Here is a 26,160-nt window from a genome sequence, read left to right as displayed (position 1 = left end):
ACAGGCTTTGGGGAGTCAGGAGATGAGTTACCCGCTGCAGAATTCCTAGCCTCTGACTTGCTGTTGAAGCTACAATATTTATATGGCTGGTCCAGTCAAGTTTCTGGTCAATGGTAACCCCAGGTGGGGGATTCAGCCATTGAATGTCAAGGAGAGATGGTTAGATTCTCCTCTTGTTGGAGATGGTCACTGCCTGGCACTTGAGTGGTACGAATCAGCCCAAGCCTGACCAATGTCCAGACTATATGTGCACACAGACTGCTTCAGTATCTGAGGGGTTGTGAATCATACTGAACACTGTGCAATCGTTAGCGAACATCCCCACTTCTGACATGATTGAGGGAAGGTCATTGATGAAGCAGCTGAAGATTGTTGGACCTAGGACACAACTCTGAGGAACTCTTGCACTGATGTCCTGGGGCTTAGAATTTGGCCTCCAACAACCACCAACATCTTCCTTTGTACTAGGTATGACTCCAACTAGTGGACAGTTTTCCCCCAGATTCCCATTGACTTCAATTTTGCTCGGGCTCCTTGATGCCATAATCAGTCAGATGCTGCCTTGATGTCAAGGGTAGTAACTCTCACCTCACATCTTGAATTCAGCTCTTTTGTCCATGTATGAACCAAGGCTGTAATGATGTCTGGAGACAAGTGGCCCTGGCAGAACCCAAACTGAGCATCAGTAAGGACGTTATTGCTGAGTAAGTGCCGCTTTATAGCACTGACAATGACACCGTCCATCACTTTGCTGATGATTGAGAGTAGACTAATGGGGTGGTAATTAGCCAGATTGGATTTGTCCTGCTTTTTGTAGACAGGACATAACTGGGAAATTGTCCACATTGTCGGGTAGATGCCATTTCTTGTGGAGTGAATCAAATTGGCTGGAGACTGACAATGATGCTGGAGACCTCGGGAGGAGGCCGAGGATGGTTGTAAATACTTCAGCCCTGTCTTTTGCACTGACGTATTGGGCTTCCCCCATTATTGAGGATTCTGTAGCCGCCTCCTCCAGTTAGTTGTTTAATTATCCACCACCATTCACGACTGAACGTGGCAAGACTGCAGAGCTTTGATCTGATCCGTTGATTGTGGGATCACTTGGCTCTGTCTATGGCATGCTGCTTCCATTGTTGGCATGCATGTAGTGCTGTGTTGTCACTTCACCAGGTTGGTGTCTCATTTTTATGTATGCCTGGTGCTGCTCTTGGCATGTTCCCCTGAACCAGGGTTGATCCCCTGGCTTGATGGTAATGGTAGAGAGGAATATGCTGAGCCATGAAGTTACAGATTGTGGTTGAATACAGTTCTGCTGATGGCCCAAGGTCCATAGATGTCCAGTTTTAAGCGGCTGGATCTGTTCGAAACCTATCCCATTTAGTACGGTGGTAGTGCCACACAACATGATGGACAGTATCCTCAGTGTGAAGATGGGACTCCGTCTCCACCAGGACTGTGCGGTGGTCACTGCTACCAATTCTGTCATGGACAGATGCATCTGAGACAGATTGATGAGGGTGAGGGCAAGTAGGTTTTTCCCTCATTGGTTCTCCCACCACCTGCCACAGGCACAGTCTGGCAGATATGTCCTTTAGAAGTCGGCCAGCTTGGTCAGTAGTGGTGCTACTGAGCCACTTTTGGTGATGGACATTAAAGTACCCAGAATACATTCTGTGCCCTTGATACCCTCAGTGCTTCTTCCACATGGAGAAGTACTGGTTAATCAGCTGAGGGAGGGCAGTAATCAGCAGGAGCTTTCTGTGCCCATTTTTGACCTGATGCCATGAGACTTCTTGGGGCCCAGAGTCAATGTTGAGGGCTCACAGGGAAACTCCATCCCGACTGTATACCAGACCTCTGGTGCATTGGTCTGGGATATTGGCTATAACATATGATTTGGTTGAGTATGACTACGTCAGGCTGTTGCTTGACTAATCTGTGAGACAGCTCTCCCAATTTTGGCACAAGTCCCCCGATATTGGTAAGGAGAACTTTGCAGGGTCGACTGGGAAAGGTGTGCCGTTGTCATTTCCAGTGCCTAGGTTGATGCCGGGTTGCCTGTCAGGTTGTTTTTACTTTTCTATAGCGATTTTGCTTGAACTGAGTGGTTTGCTAGGCCATTTCAGAGCGCAGTTAAGAGTCAACCACATTGCTGTGAGTCTGGAGTCGCATGTAGGCCAGATCAGGTAAGGACAGCAGATTTCCTTCCCGAAAAGATGTTAGTGAACCAGCTAGGTTTTTACAACAATCCAGTAGTTTCATGTTCACCATTACTGAGCCGAGCATTTTAATTCCAGATTTATTCGTAATTAATTGAACTTAAATTCTACCAGCTGCCGGGATTTTGAACTCATATCCCAGAGCATTAGTTGGGGTCTCTGGATTACTAGTCCAGTACCATTACCACTATGCCACTTTTGCTCTCTGGTTTTATACTCTCAACCCCTTGATAGTGCAGGTGAACCTATGCAATTAAATGTCAAAATCACTATTTGAAGGCAATACAGATGTGAAGCACTCAATTATGTGCATGTATATAAATAAGGTTTTTTATAAAATTACTCTGTTTGGACTTGGCAGGGATTTAATTAATTACTTACATTTCAGGTGACACATCTGAGATGATCCTGATGCAGTTGTTCTCTGATATGGTAAATTCGTGGAACAAAACCCATTCTGGTTTTAATCTTGTGGAACAGTAGCATGAAAAAGGGTGCAGCTGTGCTACATGTTTGTGTGTTAGCATGACGTAGTTTCCTAATCCATCAACATCTCGAGCAATCTAGAAATAAGGTTACATTGATCTGATAGTTTCGACAGTTCCTAACTGGATTAAAAATCCCTACACCATCACTAAATATGGATGTACAAATACCATAGTTTGTCATGGATAGATTCCTACTTCAACTCACAAATATTGTGAATTTGCATCTCAAAACTGAGCAGAATTCAAAGCCATTTGCTGTGTGAAGAATTTGGCCATTTTTTTTGGTCAGTCTTTTAACAGGGAAAACAATTGATTAACTGTCTCTCAACGAACAGGTGGACCGAAATCAAAAGTACAGCAACATGACATAGGATGCAGAAATGTTTATGCAAAAACTCGAGGGAAATACAAATTATTGCTGTGGTCCTTAACTATTTGAGTGGAACTGTACATCTCATTGCTACTCCTCACAATGCTTACAATTCACCCAGTACTTTTAAACATAACATCCCAATTCAGAAGCCAGAAATGCAGTTACAAAATGATGAAAAAAAGTTTCTAAAAGTCTTTACCTGCATGAAATAACCAGACAACAAAGCTCTTTTCACGTTCAATAAATTCTTATGTGTGCCAAAAGCAGGTTTTGAAATGGGTAGCTCAATGCGCTGCATAATGTCCAGTAGGTCAGTTCGAATGGCATCTGCTGTCCTCAGAGCAGAGCAATTCAAAAAATTGCCGTGACACCACTTCTCATCTTCACAGACTGCATCAGAGCGAAACCAAATCCATTAGGACAGCAGAATTATTTTTTTTTAAAGAGTAAGTATAACAGACGATGGCTAAGGGGTCAAGTCAATCATATCAAAATAATTTCTTCAGTTTGGAAAATAAGCACTTTTTAAAAAACTGAAGTAGAAAAAGAAAACGTTATTCTAATAAGAATTATTTTCAAGAATTAGCAAAGATTCCTCCCACCCTCTTCCTTTACAGTTTACTTACATTGGCTTGATGAGATTAGCTTGTTCTGCTTGAATGCACTGTAAACATTTATGAGGGTAAAATGATCACCCTCTGGATGCAAGAATTTCCTTCGACAACTGCGTGCAACTTCCTCTGAACCAGGAGGTGGATCCAAGAAACAAAAGGGAGCTTTACAAAGAAGAAAATACAGGAAACAGTTACAGCAGTTGCATTTTGATGCAATTTGTCATTCGGTTTTGTTAATGGTTCTGTTGAAGCTTACATTAAAGCTTTGTTTAAATTTTCCAAGGATGTATTTAAATATTTTTCAAAATGTGAAATTGGATACATTTTTCCATACATTGCATGAACGTTTTGTACATCTTACAGCACACCTTTGAAATGGCAAATTAAAGCAAATATTACAACAGAATAGTAATGCCTGAAATTTGTTGACCATTTTAAAGCAGGATGAGTTTATAAGGCAAGGTGTTAGAATACGTGCTATAGTGCAAAAAAAAACTTTATTGTCATACCTATAAATCTTGCAAAAATAAAACAGTAATCCATTAATTCAATGTGAATACTGAAATATTTTAATATACAATTTGGTATTACTTTGTTCCAACATGTTTGGCTATGCTACATGAATTTATATGGATAAAACAGAAAAAGGGACAAAAAAAGTAACTGTTTGCTTAAGTACCTGTTACCATGGCAGCTATTGTTAACATTTCATGCACACAGTCAAATTCACAGGATGCAACAAGAGCTTTTGCCATTTGAGGATCCAGTGGAAATTCTGACATAATGATTCCAATTTCTGACAGATTTCCATCATCGTCCAGGGCTGCAAGATAATCAAGGTCTTCTAATGCCTGCATCAGGGCTTCAGGAGCTTGTAGAAAAAGCAATTTAGTAGATTATGTAATGGCTGTCAAATTCATTTTAAATTCCAGACATTATAGAATGCTATATGAACACAATCTATATGCCCATCATCCATCTCTTTCTACAGTTCTATGATGCATAATTAGTATCTTAACGAAAACCTTATTTTAATCTGCCAAGTCAGAGAGCCGGTGATAAATTAATTCAGTTGGGTTGTTACAAATTTTGAGCAAATAATCAGTTACTGGGAATGAAACGAAGTTGCAAAGAATCAACCACTCATACTCAGCTTAACATTGTATTGCAATGAGTACCATAGAAAAATTACGGCACAGAAGGAGGCCATTCAGCCCATTGTGTCCGTGCCGGCCAAAAAAACTAGCCGCCCAATCTAATCCCACCTTCCAGCACCTGGACCATAGTCTTGCGGTTACAGTACTTCAGGTGCATGACAAGGTACCTTTTAAAAGAATTGAGGGTTTCTGCCTCCACCACCATTCCTGGCAGTGAATTCCAGACACCCACCACCCTCTGAGTGAAGAGGTTTTTCCTCATGTTCCCTCTAATCCTTGTACCAATCACCTTAAATCTGTGTCCCCTGGTAATTGACCTCTCCGCTAGGGGAAACAGGTCCTTCCTGTCTATCTAGACCCCTCATAATTTTGTACACATCTATTAAGTCATCCCTCAATCTCCTCTGTTCTAAGGAAAACAACCCTACCCTATCCAATGTTTCCTCATAGCTGCAACTTTCGAGCCCTGGCAACATTCTTGTAAATCTCCTCTGTACTCTCTCCAGAGCAATTATGTCCTTTCTGTAATGTGGTGACCAGAACTGTAAGCAATACTGCAACTGTGGCCTAACCAGCGTGTTATACAGTTCCAGCATTACATCCCTGCTTTTGAATTCTATACCTTGGTCAATAAAGGAAAGCATTCCATATGCCGCCTTCACCACTCTAAGCTACCTGTCCTGCCACCTTTAGGGAACTGTGGACATGCACTCCAAGGTCTCTCACTTCTTCTACCCCTCTCAATATCCTCCCATTTATTGTGTATTCCCTCGCTTTATTTGACCTCCCCAAATGCATTATCTCACACTTATCTGGATTGAATTCCATTTGCCACTTTTCCGCCCACTCAACCAAAGCATTGATATCTTTCTGGAGTCTACAGCTATCCCCTTCACTATCAACTGCATGGCCAATTTTTGTGTTATCAGCAAATTTCCCAATCATGCCTCCCACATTTAAGTCCAAATTATTAATATATACCACAAACAGCAAGAGACACAACACTGAGCCCTGTGGAACGCCACTGGACACAGCTTGCCATTCACAAAAACATCTGTCGACTACTACCCTTTGTTTCCTGGCCCTGAGCCAATTCTGGATCCAACCTGCCACATTCCCCTGTACCCCTTGGGCTTTCATTTTACTGACCAGTCTGCCATGTGGGGCCTTGCCAGAAGCCTTACTAAAATCCATTTAGACTACATCCACTGCACTTCCCTCATCAATCTTTCTTGTTCCTTCCTCAAAAAACTCAATTAAGTTAGTAAGACATAACTTTCCCTTAACAAATCCATGTTGACTATCTCTGATTAATCCGTGCCTTTCGAAGTGACAGTTTATCCTATCCTTCAGAATAGATTCTAACAATTTACCCATCACCGAGGTCAGACTGACCGGCCTATAATTATTTGGCCTATCCCTCACACCCTTTTTAAACAATGGTACAACGTTTGCAGACCTCCAATCGTCTGGTACCTCTCCTGTATCTAGTGAGGATTTGAAGATGATCCTCAGCGCATCCACTATTTCCTCCCTGGCTTCCTTTAACAACCTGGGATGCAATCCATCCGGCCCTGGCGATTTGTCAACTTTCAAGGATGTCAGACCCTCTAGTACTTCCTCTCTAATTATGCTTATCGTATCAAATATTTTGCACTCCTCTTTATCTATATCGATGTCTACATCAACCCTCTCCTTTGTGAAGACAGCGACAAAAAACTCTGAGACCCCTGCCCACATCTTCTGCATCCATGCATAAGTTCCCTTGTACATCTCTGATAGGCCCTACCCTTTCCTTATTTATCCTCTTGCTCTTAATGTACTGATAAAACATCTTTGGGTTTTCCTTGATTTTACCTGCCAATAATTTTTCGTGTCCTCTCTTTGCTTTTCTAATTTTCTTTTTTACTTCACCCCTGCACTTTCTATACTCCTCTAAGCTTTCTAAAGTATTAAGATTTTTGTGATCGACATAAGCTTTCTTTTTCTGCTTTAACTTACCCTGTAACTTCTAGATAACCAGGGGGCTCTAGATTTGGCAGTACCACCCTTTACCTTAGTGGGGACTTGCCTACACTGTGCCTGTAGTATCTTGCTTTTGAATGCCTCCCACTGGTTTGCCACCGATTTTCCTTCAGTAACTGTATCCAGTCCACTTTTGCCAGGTCACCTCCCAGTTTCTTAAAATTTGCCTTCCCCCAATTTAGAACTTTTACTCCTGTTTTATCTTTGTCCTGTTCCATGGTTATGCTAGAAATTATTGTATTATGGTCACTATCTCTAAAATGGTCACCCACTGTTACTTCCTCCACTTGCCCAGCTTCATTACTGATGACTAAATCTAGAATTGCGCCCCCTCTCGTTGGGCTTGTTACGTGCTGGCTAAATAAGTTCTCTTGAATGCAGTTCGAGAATTTTGTCCCCTCTGTGCCCTTCACACTGTTTGTATCCCAGTTGATATTGGGGTAGTTGAGTAGGTTCAAGGTGTTCATGAATACAAATTGATAGAAAGATCAGCTATTACATTTCAGTTTGCACTAAACCCAATCCCAGAACTCATGACATTTAACTAAAGTGCAGTATCCTTGAACCTAATTGGGCATCATACATCAAGCAACAAAAGCATCTCATTTAAAAAAAATCTATAATGTACCTTTTCACTTTCTACAAATGATCAGAATTATTCCAATAATCTGCTTCTCCTCTCAAACTATTTTTATTCGGCCATTTTATGCAGCTGTGTAGGAAAATACTAACTTCGATTTTTTGGCATCTTGTTCATATTCAGCAGTTGGAGTAGAACTCATTGTGTGCAATTTGTGAACCTATGCAAACACTTCTCATTTCTGCTGCATTTAACAATTTGAAAGACTTGGTTTATGTCATAGTTGGAGGGTACAGTACACGCTCAGCTATCCCAGACAAAGCAAGCCAGTAGACTCCCAACAATGGCTTTAGTATTGCTGTGTCAATCAGGGTGCAGCTGACAGAAATTAATCAGTGACTCATAAATTTTCAGAAAAGAGGACAAAGTTTTCAATAGCTTAGAACAGGCTCTGAATCAGTCTGTTTAAATCATGCAACAATGCTTTTGCACGCTTAGAAATGTGTCATATATAATTTTACTTTAAAACTTGTAACTGTTCAAAATTTCTGATTTTAAGCATTGCATCATGTTTTGGCTATGTGGAAAGAGCCAGAGGATTTGTGCAATACAAATAAGGCTGCATTGTGGAAATAGAATTCATAAAAATTGCAGTGAAAGCTAAAATTCAGCCATCAGAATTAAAATACAATGCAAATACTGTATGCCAGTGTATGTTGTGAGGTTTCAATAGACTACTGGTTCAGTACAAAACAGATATCTCCAACCGAGCCCCTTTTAGGTCAATTGAATAATCTACCTGCAGCTCAAATATACTTTTGATATTTATTAAGTATTTTATTTTAAAGGTTTTTAGGGTTTGATTATCTCCCATTGGCTATAAAAGTTGAGAACTAGGCACAAATTATTAGCAATACATTTGTATTCTCTAAAATTGATTAATTTGCTAGGAATTATGGATTACTTAGTTATTTTGTCAGCTGTAATAAAGTCGGTCAAGTGTTTTTGGAAAGATTGCATAGAATTAGAGAACTGAAGCCGAATTTTGATATTTTAGACAATCTAACGTCTAATATTCACTTCAGAAATGAATCATTTCACCCATTTGTTGCATATTGTAACTACAATATTACCTGGTTTATCAATGAAGTCGCATTGGCCCATGTCTGCTATAGCCATTCTCTTCAGGAATAAAACCATGCGAGTAAGGTTGGATTCTAGCACACAAGCTGGTGAAAGCTCAGTCATCTCTTTCTTTAGAAACTCCTCCGTATATAATCGGAAACATTTGCCTGAAGAAAACAATTCATTCAGAATAGCTTAGTTATGTGTTTTGAAATCTGTTTATGCAAAATGATAGGCTACAAGAGCAGTTATCATGAAACTTCAGGCAAAAACAATATTTGCACCATCCAGTGTTTCTTATTTCGGTGTCAAGAAATGCATATAATGTTAAAGTTATTCTGCCCCTATGTCTTAAGAGATTTTCTTTTACCTTTTCTCACAGCTACCCCAGTATTACTAGCATTGACAATGACTTTTCCCTGAACCCAAATGATTTTGTTTGCATTCATCACGGCAAGGAAGGAAGTTTCAGGCACCCAGCATCAGCATCAATCACACTTCCATGTCTTGCACAAAAAGCTGCAGAATAAAATTCCCTCTCGCTCAAGTGCAACATAGGAAAGACATCATCTACTGACTTACTGGACTGGGTTCAATAGGTACAATTTTTAGTTCAAAAAGGTTTCTTTTAATATATAAAGCATTGATGGATGTATATAATCTCATTTTAAACACCATATATATCAAATAATGCCAGAAATGTTACCCAATCTAGCTGTGCCCATGATCTGTGTGCGCATCTCAGCCTGGATTTTGCTGATTGGTTGCATCACTAAAGAATCTGCTCGTATTCTTGGATTGTAAACCTAAGATACAACCAATAGACAAAAATGAAGAATGTCATGAGGCAGAACATTTTTGGTCAGCTGGGTATCTAACATACACAGAAACAACCTATAAAGGAGGCTACTGAGAAATTCACACAAGTAGAGGACCTCCCAATATGCAGTGCATACAATCTTCCCCTAGTAACATATTCCAAATGCGATGGCCAGGGAATTGAGGCTTATGTCAGCAAAAGCCAAGGATTTGGGACTGGAGAGGGGCATCTCTGGAATTTAATCAACTCAAGCCATCCAGTTTATCAGCACATGGCACTATCAGCTTCCCACTACCTGTTCCCCCAGGACCACCTCATTTATTTTCAAGGCACTAATTTGTCAATAGTTGTTCATGGTATGACCATTCACAAGAAAATCTCCAAGCCATCTCCAAAAGCCACCAGTAGATTTTAGATAGTTTGTAAGCAAATTGTTTATCCGCTTTCAGACAAGTAAACTGCCTACTAACAAACACTGGCAAATCCTGTGGAATGTTCCACCGTCAGCACCTTTCTCACATCATTCATCCATTCCTGCCAAGTACAGCAGTTCACCCACTGAGTGAAGGACAACAACCCCAAATCAATACGTCAGTTAGTAAGCACAGTCCCCTTCTTTTGTAAGGGACTTCAATTCCTTGGCTTCACAAATATTGTCATGCTAAGAAACTTGATACATCAATGTTTTTTGTCTGTGAGCACTGCAATCAAAATGTATAACAGTTTCATATGGTATTGTAGTGACTATGACTATGATATGTGAATGTACACCTTAGAGCTCAATAAAAAAAAAGTAGACAGCAAGAAAACCAGGCTTCTGCTTAAAAAGATATGGTTATGCAGCTGCAGAAAGGAAGAGTGCAAACATCCAGCTGTTATGAAGGGTTGGGTAAAGGAAGCTGGGAGAACATTATCTGTGTATGCTTTTCCTTTGGTTCTACTTTGTGCCAACCTCCTACATTCACTTTTGTGCTCTGGTGCAACAGAATATAAAAAATTCTTGGCCCAAATATATTTGCAAATGACTGCCACTGTGTAATGTTCGATACTTTGGAATATAGTGACCATACTTATAATGTACACTTACTAAACAAAGTCAGCTATAAAAGTGGTGTACTCACATTCCTTCTCTCCATACCCACGTCGATGACAAACTTCACATTCTCTATGCAAAGTAAGGACTCTCCCACACTCGTGGTCAACACCACTCTCCGTTTGTACCGTTTGGAGTTCTTCTCCAAAATGTCACTTGGTCTGTCAACATACCTACTCTGTTCCGGGTAAAAAGGAATTGGCACTAGTTCTCCCAACATTGGGTGCAGTTTGGAAGCTTCTCGTCTGATTATACTGTAGGCCTCATCAATTTCCTGCAGGTATATAAATATGTCATGTAAATTCTGGTAACTCACAGCCAAAAGTATTTACATAAATTAATTTTGCATCCATAGAAAAGATCAGACTCAATCATAAAGACCACTAAGAATCCAGATTTGATCTGTGGCCTGTAACACAAGACTGACCAATGGTCTAGACTCATCAGTTTCATGTTTGAACTTTTTTTTTGTAACTGTGAGTTGTAATGACATTGATGGAAATACTGGAAAACAAACAAAAAGTTACTGTTCCATTTACCCTGCAGTGACCCTTGTTGAAAGTACTTCTTCTTCTTTGGGCCTCCTTATCTCGAGAGACAATGGATACGCGCCTGGAGGTGGTCAGTGGTTTGTGAAGCAGCGCCTGGAGTGGCTATAAAGGCCAATTCTGGAGTGACAGGTGCTGCAGAGAAATTTGTTTGTTGGGGCTGTTGCACAGTTGGCTCTCCCCTTGCGCCTCTGTCTTTTTTCCTGCCAACTTGTTGAAAGTACATACATATACAAATTGAGCACAGTTATGATGCTCCATGCTCATAAAGTCTAATAACACTGGTAAGACTCACAAATGAAGAATGGTCACTTGAAAGGTACAAGAATACCTGTCGCACTTCTGGGACTGTACCCCACCAAAATGGCAGAAGAAAAAAAACTGGCAACTGCAATGGAAGGTATAAAATAAAACTGTAAACCTCAGAAGTACTGTCTACATTACATGGCAATGTAATATAATGTCTATATGATGTTTCTTGGAATAAGATTTTTTGACTGTCTTTGTTTTACTAGCAAGTACTGATGGCATCACTGGGGCAGGACAATCTGGAAGTACCTGCTTCGGTCAACAGCAAGAGGTAGCTGAAAAAATACAATAGACTGTTGTTATGTTAGAGTTCTCAAGGAATTTTACTATTAGTGTCCCTCAAACTATCAGTGCCAGTACATCCACCGGTGGCATTGTGACTAGACAGTTTGTGGTTTGACAGTTTTTTAAAAGCAGGGAAGCTTCTGTTCCAACAAGTAGATGAATTTATGCTGCTCAATATACCACAAAATGATACAGTTTTGATTCTGGCCAGTGAATCAGTTATTAAGTCTTACATTTGATCTATTCAAGGTACATAGGATAATAGGAACATATAAATTGCTAGATGAAAAAAGACTAAGGTCCACGTAGTTTCCCTTCTACTATCCTGCCAGTTGCATGATACAGCAATAGTGGAGTTGTTGACTAATCAATGCAATCAATCTGTATCAATGAGTCGACAACAGACCTGAACATGAGGTGAGGAAAATGCCCAGTGGTGGAATTCCTTGGAAACCTTAAGTCCAAAGTCACCCATTCTTACTAACCATGCAACACTTACCATATGCCATGGTTTAAATTACTCATATATAGTATTCCGAAATATTTCCTGAAAGAAAACTATCCAATTTGCATTTAAAAGAATCATTACCATCTGCTTCCACCACTTCCCTTGGGAATCTGTTGGACAGATTTACCACTCTCTCATTGAAATAATGCTTTCACAGATTAGTTTTGGGTAGATTTTAGAAATTAGAATCTAGCCCAACATCCCACAACAAGCTTTCAACCAGAGGTCAGCTTGGCTCAAGAATGGCATAATTCTTGCTTCCAAGTCAAATATTATGGGTTCAAGACCCAGGACCTGAGCAAAATTGACACGAGTCAGAGTCCTGCATTGTCTGAGATATGGTCTTTCAGATGACATATTAAATGAAGGTAGTGTACTGGTTCAATCTATGTGAAAGATCTCATGGTACTATCTGAACTCAGTGTTCTGGTCAAAATTCATCCCCTAACCAACAGCACCAAAATTGGTCATATGTTTTCTGTTTGTGAGATCTTGCAGTATGCTGCATTTGTCCAAAATACAGGGACTACTCCAAACTGTAATTCAATGACAACAACACATTTGGGACATCACTGAAAGCACATTCTCATTAAAGTATTTTTTCCATATAAAACTAACTGTAGTGTGATGTGATATGTTGGAATAATACAGTTGCTTTCTGTTATGTGGGATGTCAAAATAAAATACAAAGAGATTCCTACTATGGCTGTTGTTATACTAGCAGTGTCAGCATTAGGTTAGCTTATTTAACAAATTAAGTAAAGCAGATAAAAAATTATTTTGAGTACTGTTACGAGCAGGTGACAAAGGTGTCTCGGGGTCCCTTTCAGCCTTCACCTGGTCTTACTCTAACAGTGTTTTACTTCAAACACACGTGTTTTTAGCTCCCCCTTGGTGAATCCTTGTTCACCGCTTTCCAATTATAAGGCAAAGAAACCAGCACAAACAGGCTTTCTTAGGTTTAAAGAAGAAAAGTTGAAATTTATTAAACTTAAACTCTAATTTGGTTAACGCCTACGGATACACGACGCGCCCGTGCTTGCATGCATACGCAATACACACATGCAAATAGAGACAGAAAAGAGCAGAAGAAAAATAAAGTGGAAAAGTTTGAGGCAATATCTGAAGAGGTTTTGTTACGGTTCTTCGATCTCACTGTAGAGTCCTTGATGTAGGTCGATTTTGTTTTTCGTTGGAGCCAAGTATTCTTCTTAAACCTTGTTCGCTGTAGGAGACTTTTCTCTCTATGTGCCTTCAGTGGATTCAGAGGCTTGTGAGAAAGAGATGGGAGCAGACAGGAGAGATTTCAGTTCAGGAGCAAACAGACTTTTTGCCGTCTCTGAGTTCATACGGTACAATTCAGAAAATCCCAGGTTGCCAAGCAGGTTAGTCATGTGACTAACTGGTTTGACCACGTCTGTTTGTAGATTGTATTGGAGCAGGGAATAGCTCCTTTGTTCTTCCAAGCACTGTCTATTAATATGCAAATGTCTTGCCAGCCAAGGGTCCAATGTGGGTTTTTTTAACACGTTCTTTCTTTACTCCAATAATAGTTTTAAAATCAATGTTCATATGGCAAAGTTAATGTGCCTCATTCTTGGCAGGTGAGGGCCTGCATGACACCTCGACACCCAGGAGAATGAAATGCGCTGAGAAAAGTGCATTTCATTAAAAGGGGTCAAGAAAAAATATAAGATACAGAAAAAACCCATGCATTTCTCTCATTCATTCACAAATCTTAAAACTTAATAAAATCGCCCCTTTTTTGGCATCCCAATAAACATGTGGTTCTTTTTTCAGGATGTTTCTCTTCCATTTGCCCATTTCCATGGCAGTCTAAGGTCTTTGTTCCTGTTGATGTCTGAAACGGGGGATGGGTGGTTTCCCTTTAGTTCTGACTGTTGCGGGGGTGGAGGGGGATTCTTTGCTAATCTCCCCTTCGTCCTCTGGAACACACCTGCCTGCAAGTATTTGTGCAGACTCTACTGCACTCTCCTGTGGCACTTCGACTAGCTGAGTCATCACCCTTGGTTTCTCTGCCCCCTAGAGGCCTTTCTTTGTCTCTGCAGACTCCTGTAAATGCTGTAAGCAACTCTGGTGGAGTGCTTCTAGTGTCTGCCGTTACAAAGGGGGACGTGGGGTCTAACATTTCAAATTTTTCGCTGTTGGCTGACCAGACAGTAGGGGATTTTATCAGGGATTCCTCCCGGACTTCCTTTAACCTGCCCTCTTGGTCACTTTCTCCCCTTCCCTTTCTAAACTTTTGCCAGACTTGTGCCTGCCTGTTTTGTTCTCGGCGGGCATCCCTTACAGTTCACCAGCCCTCTGCTGGAGGGTCCTCCTAACACTGGTACAGGACTTAGGGGTGCAAGTTTCACTTTAGGTTGGGGTTTCCCCTCAACCTGGCACATGTGGCAACTCCTGCAGTACTCCATCACATCTTTGTGGAGTTTTGGCCAGTCAAACTGCTGTCTGATGCGTGTTTTGTTCTTTCGTATACTGGCTTGTATAGCCACTGCAGTCTTGTGGGCCCTTCTTAATATATCTCTCTAGTACCTCTGCGGCACCACTAACTGGTGAACTACTGTCCACTCCTTGCTCTCAGGTCTGTGAAGAGAACTCCATTTCCTCATCAGTACCTCATTCTTTAAATAGTAGCAATCAGGGACTCCCTCTACTTTACTTTAAGACTGGGCAGCCTGTGCTAACTCTTGCAATACTGGGTTGGCTCGCTGAGCCTCACCTGGGGAAAATCCATTTAATTCATTCCCTGGGTCTCCTAACTTTCCAAAGAAAGTCTCAGACAGACAGACCTGGTCATCTGCCTGCAGTGCCAATGCAGTCTCCTCTGGGAGAACTGGTTTGATCCTGGCCTGATCCACTACACATTCAGGGAAACTGCAGGGGTCTGTCTCCTGCCTCGGCCCTGTCTCTCTGACCTCCTGTGGTCTTTCTTTCACTACTGTGGGGGCTACCACCTTCACCCCTGCCACATCATTACCGAGGCGCATGTCAACTCCGTCCACAGGCAAACCAGAGACAATCCCTGTGGTCACCGGTCCCGAAACTAGGTCGCATTCTAGGTGAACCCAGTGTACAGGTACAGGCATACACTGCCCTCCAATACCATTCACCACCATTCTGGTGTTCACTGCACTCTCTGGGAGGAAAGGTCAGGCCTTTTCCCAGTAAAAGGGATCTAGTGGCCCCTGTGCCCCTGAGAATTACTATGGGCTTGCGTGTCCCACTCGAGGGGGATGGGTTACTTTTCCTTCAGACACAAAACCCTGATAACCTTCAGGAATCCTGTTAAATTTTCCTGCACTTGCAGCCTTAAGCTTCCTGTGCCTCACTCTTACTGCAGTTAAAGCCACAGCTTGTTCTGCTGTGCTTTCCATCAGGTTCCCTTCTTCACTGAGCGGGTATGCTCTGATTAACCCTAGCAGTTTTCCCTTTAGTTTCCAGTAGTCAGCTCTTAAATACCCTGCCTCATTACAAGGGAAGCACACAGGTCTCCGGGTCTCACTCTTGCTCACAGCACCTTCCTTTTTGGCTAGAGGAGGGCCCCCTATGACTCCTGCTTTCCTTTCTCTCCCAGGACTGCTTGGGCTCCTATCACCTTCCCACCCTTTGTCCTTTTTGATTTTGTGGGGGTGACCAGGAAAGGTTCTCCCTGGGAAACCGACTTATAAATTAAAACAAATTCATCGGCCAGAACGGCCGCTTGCCGGGCTCTCTGGACTCGCTGCTCCTCTACACGGGTCTTTATGGAGAGTGGGAGAGCGTGTTTAAATTCCTCTAACAGAATTAGTTCTCTCAGACTCTCATAGCTGAGCTATACTTTAAGAGCCCTCAGCCACTGGTCAAAAGCCAGCTGCTTACTTCTTTCAAACTCCAGATAAGTTTAATTAGCTTGCTTCTTGAGGGTTCTAAACTTTTGGCGATAGGCTTCAGGCACTAATTCATATGCCCCGAGGATAGCATTTTTGGTCAGTTCATAATTTGATGAACTCTCATCTGACAACAGGGAATAAACCTCATGGGCTTATCCAGTTAGCTTGCTTTGTAGTAAAAGAGACCAGGTCTCAGCCGGCCATTTTAGCTGCCTTGCCAGTTTCTCAAAAGACACAAAAAATGTTTCTACATCTTCCTCATTGAATTTTGGGATTAGATGAGCTAGTTATAACAATTTGGTACCCAGCCCTGAATTATGTCCTCTATATTGGCCATGTATTCACTGGGTTTACTCTGTCACCCCCTAGTTAACTCAAACCACTTCAACTCTCTCTCTTGGCATTCTTTATGGAATAGTCTTTCTCTCTCTCTCTCTCTCTCTCTCTCTCTCTCTCTCTCTCTCTCTCCTCTCCCTCTCTCGTTCCTTCTCCTTTCTTTGTTTTTCTTCATGTTCCTTCTGGAAGGCTCTTTCTTTCTCCCTGTCTCTTTCCTCAAATTCAAGTTTCCTCTGTTCCAATTGTATCTTTGCTAACAATACCCTGTCGGATTCTGCTTCTAACCCTGTTTCTGCTTCTTCAGATTCAAGGGAAAAATGTTTGGTCACTAGCCTTAAGAGTTCAGACTTCCTAGCCTTGCCAGGTACAGTGATCCCACACTGCTCAGCCATTTTCCTCAACTCCTCCGTAGACAGTGCTTTTAACATATCCCAAGTTACTTCACCCTGGCTTGGAGAGCTACTAGCTTCAGTTGCAGACATGTTAGTATTCAATCACACACAACCACAAGAAAACCTGTATTGAAATCTTGTTCTTTTTTGATTGGTAACAATTTCTTCCCACTTCCAATTTCTCTCATTTGTCTGTGGGTAAAATCCCGGATGAGCCCCCAAATTTCTGTTACGACCAGGTGAGAAAGGCATCTAGGGGTCCCTTTCAGCCTTCACCTGGTCTTACTCTAACACAGTTTTATTTCAAACACACTGTGTTTTTAGCTCCCCCTTGGTGAATCCTTGTTCACCGCTTTCCAATTATAAGGCAAAGAAACCAGCACAAACAGGCTTTCTTAGGTTTAAAGAAGAAAAGTTGAAATTTAATAAACTTAAACTCTAATTTGGTTAATGCCTACGGATACACGACGTGCCCGCGCTAGCATGCATATGCAATACACATATACAAACAGAGACAGCAAAGAGTAGAAGTAAAATAAAGTGCAAAGGTTTGAGGCAATATCTGAAGAGGTTTTGTTACGGTTCTTCGAGCTCACTGTAGAGTCCTTGATTGGATGTAGATCTTGCTTTTTGTTGGGGCCAAGTATTCTTCTTAAACCTTGTTCACTTTAGGAGACTTTTCTCTCTATGTGCCTTCAGTGGATTCAGAGGCTTGTGAGAAAGAGATGGGAGCAGACAGGAGAGATCTACTCAGTTCAGGAGCAAACAGACTGTCTCCCATCCCTGAGTTCAAACTGTACAATTCAGAAAAACCCAGGTTGCCAAGCAGGTTAGTCATGTGACTAACTGGTTTGACCACGTCTGTTTGTGGATTGTATTGGAACAGGAAATAGCTGCTTTGTTCTTCCAAGCACTGTCTACTAATATGCAAATGTCTTTCCAGCCAAGGGTGGGTTTTTTTAACAAGTTCTTTCTTCACTCCAGTAACAGTTTTAAAATCAATGTTCATATGGCAAAATTAATGTGCCTCATTCTTGGCAGGTGGGGGCCTGCATGACAGTACTTTCAAAGAGGAGTAAAGTGTTTTCCTCATGACCTGGCCAACATCAGTCTCTCAACAACAAAAACAATGTCATTGACTCAAAAACAATTTGTATTTATATAGTGTATTTAATGTGGAAAAATGTCCCTAGACACTTTACAGAGTGAAATGAGACAACAATTAATAGTAAGACAAAGAAAGAGATATTAGGAGGGGTGTCTAAATGTTTGGTCAAAGAGGTAGGTTTTCAGGAGAGTCTTAAAGAAGCGAAAGGACGTGGAGAAGTTTAGGAATGGAATTCTACATCTTAGGGCTTAGGTGGCTGAAGGCACAGCCACCAATGGTGAGGCAAAGAGAGTGGGGATGCATAAAAGAGGCCAGAGTTGGAAGAATGCGGCACTCTTGGAGGGTTGTAGGGCTGGAGAAGGTTACTTCAATAGGGAGGGGTGAGGTCATGAAGGGCTTTAAACATGAGGCTGAGTGTTTTAAAATTGAGGCATTGGAGGATCAGGAAGGAGTCAATGTAGATTCGCAGATGGGTGATGGGTGAGTTGACTGGGTGTGGCTTAGAAGATGAGCAACAGAGATTGGGATGAAATGAAGCTTATGGAGGGTCAAGGATGTAGGCTGGCCAGAACAGCAATGGAATAGTCAATCCTGGACATGACAAAAGCACAGTTGAGGGTTTCAGGAGCAGATGGGCTGAGGCTGGGGTGATGATATAGGTCAGAAGCTTAGCTTGGTATCAAATAGGTCACCGAGTTGCAAACATTTGATTTAAGCTAAGACAGTGGCCAGGGAGTGGTTGCAGAACTGGATGTCAGACAAGCAGACTAATAACAGAGGCAGTGGAGTGGTCAGTAAAGGTTGTGCTGGGTGTTGACAGCTTACATGTGGAACCTGACCTCATTTCTTAGCCTGATGTCACAACGGGGGTAGCATATAGATACAGAAGAGTCGGAGCTAAGAATAAGTCCTTGGGGGACTCCAGAGGCAACAATGCTGGGACAGGTATTCCACTTATTGCCATTTATGGAATGTTGATGTGCACAAAGTGGCTGCTGCATTTACCTAAATATGATGAACTGTACATCGTTCCAGCCCTAAAATGGATCATGGATGTAGCATGATGGGGGGGGTCACAGGACAATTGGTGCCATTTCAAAGCTGGAACAAATCATTAACAATTGAAGAACCTGGTCTAGTATTGTATTAAATAGTTAAAAGTTTTCAGAAGGAAGCTATTAAAATCCAGATGCATATCCAGCCTACCTTTAAAACATATACACATAATGCACATTATTGATGTTAAATTTTTGTACAGGATGTAAAATAGGTACATTGACTATCAAAAAAGGCCACAGCTTCATTATAGTTCCTTCTAAACATTTTAGGTCATTTGCAGAAAAATATTATAACATGCAAACCTTGTAGTGGAAGGTGTTGCTTTGATTGAAAATATATACAAATAATTAGTCATTTAGTAGTACAGAACTTGAGTATTGCTGAAAATAGAGACATGTTGTCAAAGCTTTTCATTTTGCACGCATCAGGACAGTCACAAGAATAACCAATGTAAGGGAAAACAACAATTTATACTGCATGAGAAGAGAGTGCTGATTGGTTGGCAAGTGAACTCTGATTAGTAGAGGCGTTGCCATGGCGAATGCACTAATTTACAGTGACTGACAGTTAACTGCCAAGCTTTGTTTAAAATTTAAACCAGGCAGCTTGACTCTAATTGGTCAAGGCATTGCCCTGAGGAATGAACCGGCGAATGGCTGTCACTTATTTTGTTCAGCTGAAATAGGCGCAATGTTTGTACATATTCTTTCCGTCTGCAAAGAACAGGGCCCTGTGTATTAATATATGTAGCTTCCAGTACGTGCAAATGCGCCACACTGCGAGCCTATCACACAAGTGAGTAATGTGATATATGAATTTCAATGCCAGTGTGATATTAGGTATATAGGCCATACATCCCAAAGACTGGTGGATCATATCAAACAACATGTCCCTTTTGCTGTTTGCAACAAGCAAGGTATGGGCCGTACCCAACCAGTCCGTGCTTGCAAAACTCAAAATTCAGTGTGCAACATTAGATGTGATTCCGCGATTGGACGACATTTGCTAAATAATCCACAGTGTACTAAGAATTATGCTGACAACCAATCTATGATTGGTAGGGCTCATAGTGTAGCTCATTTGTGCATACTAGAAGCTACCTATATTAATACACAGGGTCTTTGCAGACAGAAAAAATATGTACAAACATTGCGCCTGTTTCAGCTGAACAAAATAAGTGACAGCCATTTATTGGTTCATTCCTCAGGGCAATGCCTTGACCAATCAGAGTCAAGCTGCCTGGTTTAAATTTTAAACAAAGCTTGGCAGTTTGCTGTCAGTCACCATAAACAGGTGCATTCTCCATGGCAACGCCTCTACCAGAATTCACGTGCCAACCAATCAGCACTCTCTTCTCATGCAGTATAAGTTGTTTTTCCTTACATTAGTTATTCTTGCGACTGTCCTGATGAGTGCAAGATGAAAAGCTTCGACAACATGTCTCTATTTTCAGCAATACATATAATTATTGTTTTAAACAAAAAGGCAAGCACTGGGATACGTAGGTTACCTTAGTTATTCACAGCTAATGAGATGGCTCATGAGATCTTTGGTTGCGTTTGGCTGCCACGCTAGTTGGGCATTCACCAACTTTTCTATATTGAATTATTAGGAGGAATACATTGTGAAAGATGCAAGCAATGAGCTTACCTTTTTACAGGATAGAAAAATTGCAACATCTCCCTTCTCCCTTGTATGATGTATCTCAAACAACAGTCGAAGTGCAGGTAGGAAATAGTTTTCTTGAGGCATGCAACTGTAAACAACCTCGACTGGAGACCCAATGGGCTCTTCACTTTCCACTCGTATTAGAGGAGCATCGCCGTAATAGGTGTGGAGCTTATTGGACATATGAGGGGGGATTATTATTACAACTTTTAGTTCTGGCCTCTGTCTCACAATGTCTTTCAGAAGACCTAGCAGCACATCTGTAGAAACAGTTCTTTTGTGGGTTTCATCTATAATGATAACTCCATAGTGTTCCAGCAGAGGGTCTGACATCATTTCCTGTAGTAGCATGTCATCTGTGCTGTACCTAGAACATGAAGATATTGTTATTTAGTTGTCTTGATCTGAGCTTGCCTAAAGGAAACAAATGGATTACAAGCTACTCAGACTTCTACGTAATTTATTTTTCCCTACAACAGAGCCCCTCCTGTCAACCTGCATGCATATTTTTTAAGCTTGTGATTGCAGAGTTTTTTTTAAGCCTGTGATGGCAGTAGAATTTTAAGGTAAAATTATAATGAGTTTTAAGTTAAAGAAAACTGTGAATTAGGGAATGTTCTGTTGAGCAGCGGATGACACTGTTCCCTTTCACCTTTTGGACTTGAGTTAGAGTCTAGCTCAGACTAATCGGTTGAAAGTCTACCCTCCCTGTTGACATATGCAAATCTGACATGACAAATCCAGTACGGAGCAAGTAATGGACAACAATCTGGCATTCTTTCTTACAGGTTTTAAAGATTTCTGGTGTGAGGAATGGAAATGTGCAATAGTAGTGCAGAACACAGACAGCTCTATTTTGCATTTAGTCCAAAATATATTTCATCCCTACAGTTTGGGGACTAGGCTCTTCCCCAGGGGGCAGAGAAGATGGAAGTGGACCCTGCTTGCAGGCTCATCTAGTTCATCCCAAGTAGCAGGTTAAAAGCAGAAACTTGTGATCAAGTAGCCTTTCCTGCTACAAGGGAATAATAGTGTGGTCGAATGTAAAATTGTGTGGGGTGGGGGAAGAAAGAGAATGGTTATAAATTTTCTTGAATTTCTGTGCTTTGATATTCCATTTAGATATCATAAACATGCATATATAAGCTGGAAAAAGGACATTGCTCACAGGTCAGATTAAAGAATGAAAGTACAAAAAATAGGCAGTGCATAGGGATAGTGTTGGCACTGTTACATTTAAATGGTGATGCTCCGCTACTGTTCATTTGCATTCTAAAGTTATAAACATGAACTATTGTGTGCATGTGTGCAGCATGGGAGCTGTACAAAATCCCTCCATAATATCTACATCAGAACTAATGGAAGTAAAAAATATTTGCTCTAGTCGTTACAACTATTTCTCCTCCAGCTTTAGGTAATTATAGTTTGCGTGAAAAAATGTATATAAAAATTACTTTTAATCAGTTTAAATATTTATGAAACACTTAATTTACTATATTTTGGTGTTAAATTGTCTCTATTTCTTTGTTCAAATTTTGTTTCACTCAAATTTCCTTTCACCTTTCTCCCCTCCAACTCATCTTATTCTAATCCTTTCTTTTTGTCCTGTCACTATCATTACATTCTATTGTCAATCCTTGTAAAGAGTAATGCAAATGATAAGGAGCAGCATATGGCTTCATTTGCTTGAAGAGGGACTTGCAGCTGCAGGCCTCCTGCTTATTGTTTCCTATTTGCATTTGAGTGACTGTTCTGCAAGGGTCACCAAAAGTAGATGCAAGCACACAGACCTCAGGATAGTTTCATTGATGCAGCAGTTTTCAAATGGAATTATGTAGCCCACTTCATGCCCTATGTTGACATCCATCTCATCTGCCACGCGGAGAGCAAGGCCAACAGCCGTCTGCTTCTGCGTCTGTGTGCACACTACAACCCCATGCTGATACTTGGAAGAAAGACAATGTTCCGCACACCACTGCGGGATCTAAAAAAGATAACAAAGGAAACAATTAGAGCACCACTGCCTTCTAGTGTGATGCTTCACTATAGAATGGTTGGTCAAACAGCTGAACATCTCATGGAAACAAAGTTAAATAGTTTCAGAAGTAACAAAAGGCATTAATTAATAAACACTTTCTGCATAGAAGCATGTATATATCGCTATACATCTACGTATATAAATTTTATGTGCACTCACACCTGGATATTACATATGGGAAAAATGGATGGCTATAAGCCAAGACAGTAATTCTTACAGCATGGATAGCTCTTCCAATAGGTCACTGGCTAAATACATAGTGCGGTAGCAAATCAGAGACCAGTTGGGTCTGAGATTTCTCTGACCTATGGTATGACCTCAGCTGGGTTCTAGATGTATCATGAAGAGCCTCAGTGTTCCTCAGATTACTTGCTGTTCTTTTCCTAACTACTTCTGCTAAAATCAAGCCAAAAGAAGTCTCTTATGGCTCTCCTCAGCTTAAGACTATCACCATAATACCTCGTCTTACTTTACATGATCTCTTGGCATTAATGTTGGCTGGTTTAGGTACTTAACTGTTTGTTATTTTTGCAATATTCCTATTCTGCTTTATCGAATGAGATGTTGGCCTACAAAACTATCTGTTTAGGTTATTACATTTCCCATTCATTCATCCTCCTCCCTCTCCCACCCCCATAAATCTGGTAGCTACTGATATGCATCTCAACTTTAAAATAAATTTTAAAAAATTTCACCACTGTGATGCAGGCAAACCTAAGGATGGTAGAAACAGCAGGACAGCAGAGCTAAAAGTGTGGTCAATATTATGCAAAGTAGAACATGACAGTATACGACATTGCATGATCAAGACAGGTTCATTGCTATTTGATGACTGAAAGTTATTACACAGGTATAGAAGGAGGAAATTTTCTTTTAGTATCTGAGGTTCTACATCTTTCATAGATTTATGTAACTGCACTTTATATATTCTGCTTAAAAGGAAAGAGAAGTCTTTATAAAATTGTTATTGCTAGGGGCTTGAAATGTATACAGAAAATATATTATTTAAAAAGGAAACTCCAGGCTCCAAAAAAGTGCATGCCCTCTCCCATATCAAATTCTTCACATTAATTCCTCATTGCCATTACATTTATATCAGAAAAACGAGTTTCAAAGTGCGCCCTGGAGTAAGGGATGCTCTCAACAAGTTTCAAACCTGAGTAGCTATTACACCTGGCTCAAATTCAACCTAGGAGTGCTGCTGGAGATTTAAAGAGCATTTAAAAAATACTGCTGGTGAAGTGTTCAAATGTTTTATGGTTTTAAAATGAACACTATATACTTTTGTGGGAAAATATTGAATTTATCCAATTCCATGCAGCAGAATATGATTTGATAATAACAGCTCCAAAGATAATGGCTGGTGTCAGTAAGTAGAAATCATTGATTTTGAAACTAGTTGTCCCTGCAGGGATGCAATCTATAGCAAACTTGCCTAGAATACAGGAAATAATACAGGTTCAAGACAAAAAGAATGGGTGCAAGGAGATTTACAATTGCAGAAATAAATTTTCAAATGCAGAAGTTTATATTTTTGTGACATAGAGTATAAGCATTTTTTAATCTACAGTATTCTGTGTTACGACCAGGTGAGAAGGGGTCTAGGGGTTCCCTCTCAGCCTTTGCCTGGTTTAACCGTTAACAGGGTTTAATTTTAAAACACCGTGTTTTTAGCTCCCCCTCAGTGAATCCTTGTTCACTGCTCCAATTGTAAGGCAAAGAAATTAAACAGGTTTCCTTAGATTTAAACAAGAAAGGTAGAAGTTGCCATGCAGGCCCCCACCTGCCAAGAATGAGGCATATTAATTTCGCCACATGGACATTAAACTTCAAATTGTTGCTGGGAAGAAGAGAAGGCCTGTTACAAGGAATTGCCAGGCTCCTGGCCGGAAACACATTTTTGCATATTAGCAGATGGTGTTGGAACAAAGGAGCTATCCCTTGCTCCCATGCAATAAATAGAACAAACCTGGTCAAAACAGTCAGTCACGTGACCACCCTGCTGGCCAACTTGGGGAGTTTTAAATTGTAGAGACAGTGTTTGAACTGGAAGAAAGCTCTTTGCTCCTGGATTGAAAAGACCTCTCGTGGCTGGCTCACCACAACCTCTCCTGTCTGCTCCCATCTCTTTCTCACAGAACTGAAACCCACTGAAGACACATGAAACTCAAGACAGAAAAGTCTGCTACAGTGAACAAGGTTTGAGAAGAATACTGGGCCCTAACGAAAAGCAAGATCAACCTACAAAAGGACTCTACTGTGAGCTCAAAGACCCGTAACAAACTCTTCAAATATTGCCTCAAACCTTTCCACTTTATTCTTCTTCTGCTCTGCAACTGAGTGGCTGTTTTTTTTGAGTAAGGTTTATTATAACTAGTGAACTGTATTGATTTTTAGTAGGATTTATCAGTACTAGTAAGGTTTTATTAACAATTCTAAGCTGTTGTAATACTGGTAAGTTTTTTTTAGCAATAGCAAAGGGTCAACTAATAAATAAAGGAATGGCAGGGTTGCTTCAACTTTGAGAGTGCACCATTTGTGCAGGAAGTGTCGTCAATTGAGGCAGCTTGAGCTCCGGGTTTTGGAACTTGAGCGACAGCTGGCGACACTGGGGTGCATTCATGAGGATGAGAGCTACGTGGATAGCATGTTTATAGATGAGGTCACTCCACAGCTTAAGAATATGCAGGGAGAGAGGGAATGGATGACCACCAGACAGTCAAAAAGAATCTGGCAGGTACTGCAGGAGCCCCCTGAGTGCATCTCACTCTCCAACAGGTAGTCAGTTCTGAATACTGAGGAAAGTGATGCTTCACCTGGGGAGTGCAGCCAGAGCTAGGTCCATGGCACCACGGGTGGCTCAGCTGCACAGTGGGGTACTGGGAAGACTGGAAGAGCCATAGTGATAGGTGATTCAATAGTCAGGGGAACAGACAGGCATTTCTGTGGCCACAGACGTGAATCCAGGATGGTTGTTGCCTCCCTGGTGCCAGGGTCAAGGATGTCACTGAGTGGCTGCAGAGCATCCTGAAGGGGGAGGGTGAACAGCCAGCAGTCGTGGTCCACATTGGAACCAACGACAGAGATAGAAAGAGGGATGTGGTGTTGCAATCAGAATTTAGGGAGCTTGGTAAGAAATTAGCAAGCAGGACCTCAAAAGTAGTAATATCTGGATTACTCCCAGTGCCATGTGCAAGTGAGTATAGAAATAGAAGGATAAGACAAATGAATGCGTGGCTGGAAAGATGGTGCAGGACGGAGGGCTTCAGATTCCTGGGACATTGGGACCAGCTCTGGGGGAGAAGGGACCTTTACAAGCCAGACGGGTTGCACCTGAACAGACCCAGGACTGAGTTCTTTGCAGGATGTTTTGCTAGTGCTGTTGGGGAGTGTTTAAACTAGTTTGGCAGGGGGATGGGGACCTGAGGGTAGACTCAGCTGGGACAAAATCAGAAATTAAAATGGAAGGTAGAAAATTAATGGATGAGTCTGGAAGACAGAGGAAACAAACGTTGGAAA

The 26,160-nt window shown here is 41.2% G+C and overlaps 1 protein-coding gene across 1 annotated transcript in view; it reads right to left on the bottom strand.

Moving 5' to 3' along the window:
- LOC137380938 (putative pre-mRNA-splicing factor ATP-dependent RNA helicase DHX32) overlaps nucleotides 1-26,160 on the bottom strand; it is a 39,287-nt gene that overhangs the window by 2,282 nt on the left and 10,845 nt on the right. The window contains exons 2-11 of the mRNA XM_068053346.1: nucleotides 22,394-22,587; nucleotides 20,586-20,970; nucleotides 10,526-10,771; nucleotides 9,291-9,390; nucleotides 8,585-8,751; nucleotides 6,004-6,007; nucleotides 4,377-4,568; nucleotides 3,710-3,859; nucleotides 3,283-3,473; nucleotides 2,604-2,785 (exon numbers count right to left, since the gene is read on the bottom strand). Of these exons, the coding sequence (XP_067909447.1) occupies nucleotides 2,604-2,785; nucleotides 3,283-3,473; nucleotides 3,710-3,859; nucleotides 4,377-4,568; nucleotides 6,004-6,007; nucleotides 8,585-8,751; nucleotides 9,291-9,390; nucleotides 10,526-10,771; nucleotides 20,586-20,970; nucleotides 22,394-22,587 (1,811 nt within the window). The remainder of the gene's footprint in view (nucleotides 1-2,603; nucleotides 2,786-3,282; nucleotides 3,474-3,709; nucleotides 3,860-4,376; nucleotides 4,569-6,003; nucleotides 6,008-8,584; nucleotides 8,752-9,290; nucleotides 9,391-10,525; nucleotides 10,772-20,585; nucleotides 20,971-22,393; nucleotides 22,588-26,160) is intronic.

This window comes from Heterodontus francisci, chromosome 20, assembly GCF_036365525.1.
Source record: "Heterodontus francisci isolate sHetFra1 chromosome 20, sHetFra1.hap1, whole genome shotgun sequence".
Classification (NCBI taxonomy): Eukaryota; Metazoa; Chordata; class Chondrichthyes; order Heterodontiformes; family Heterodontidae; genus Heterodontus; species Heterodontus francisci.
The sequence above is the reverse complement of the archived record's forward strand: the minus strand, read 5'-3'. Positions and strand labels throughout refer to the sequence as shown.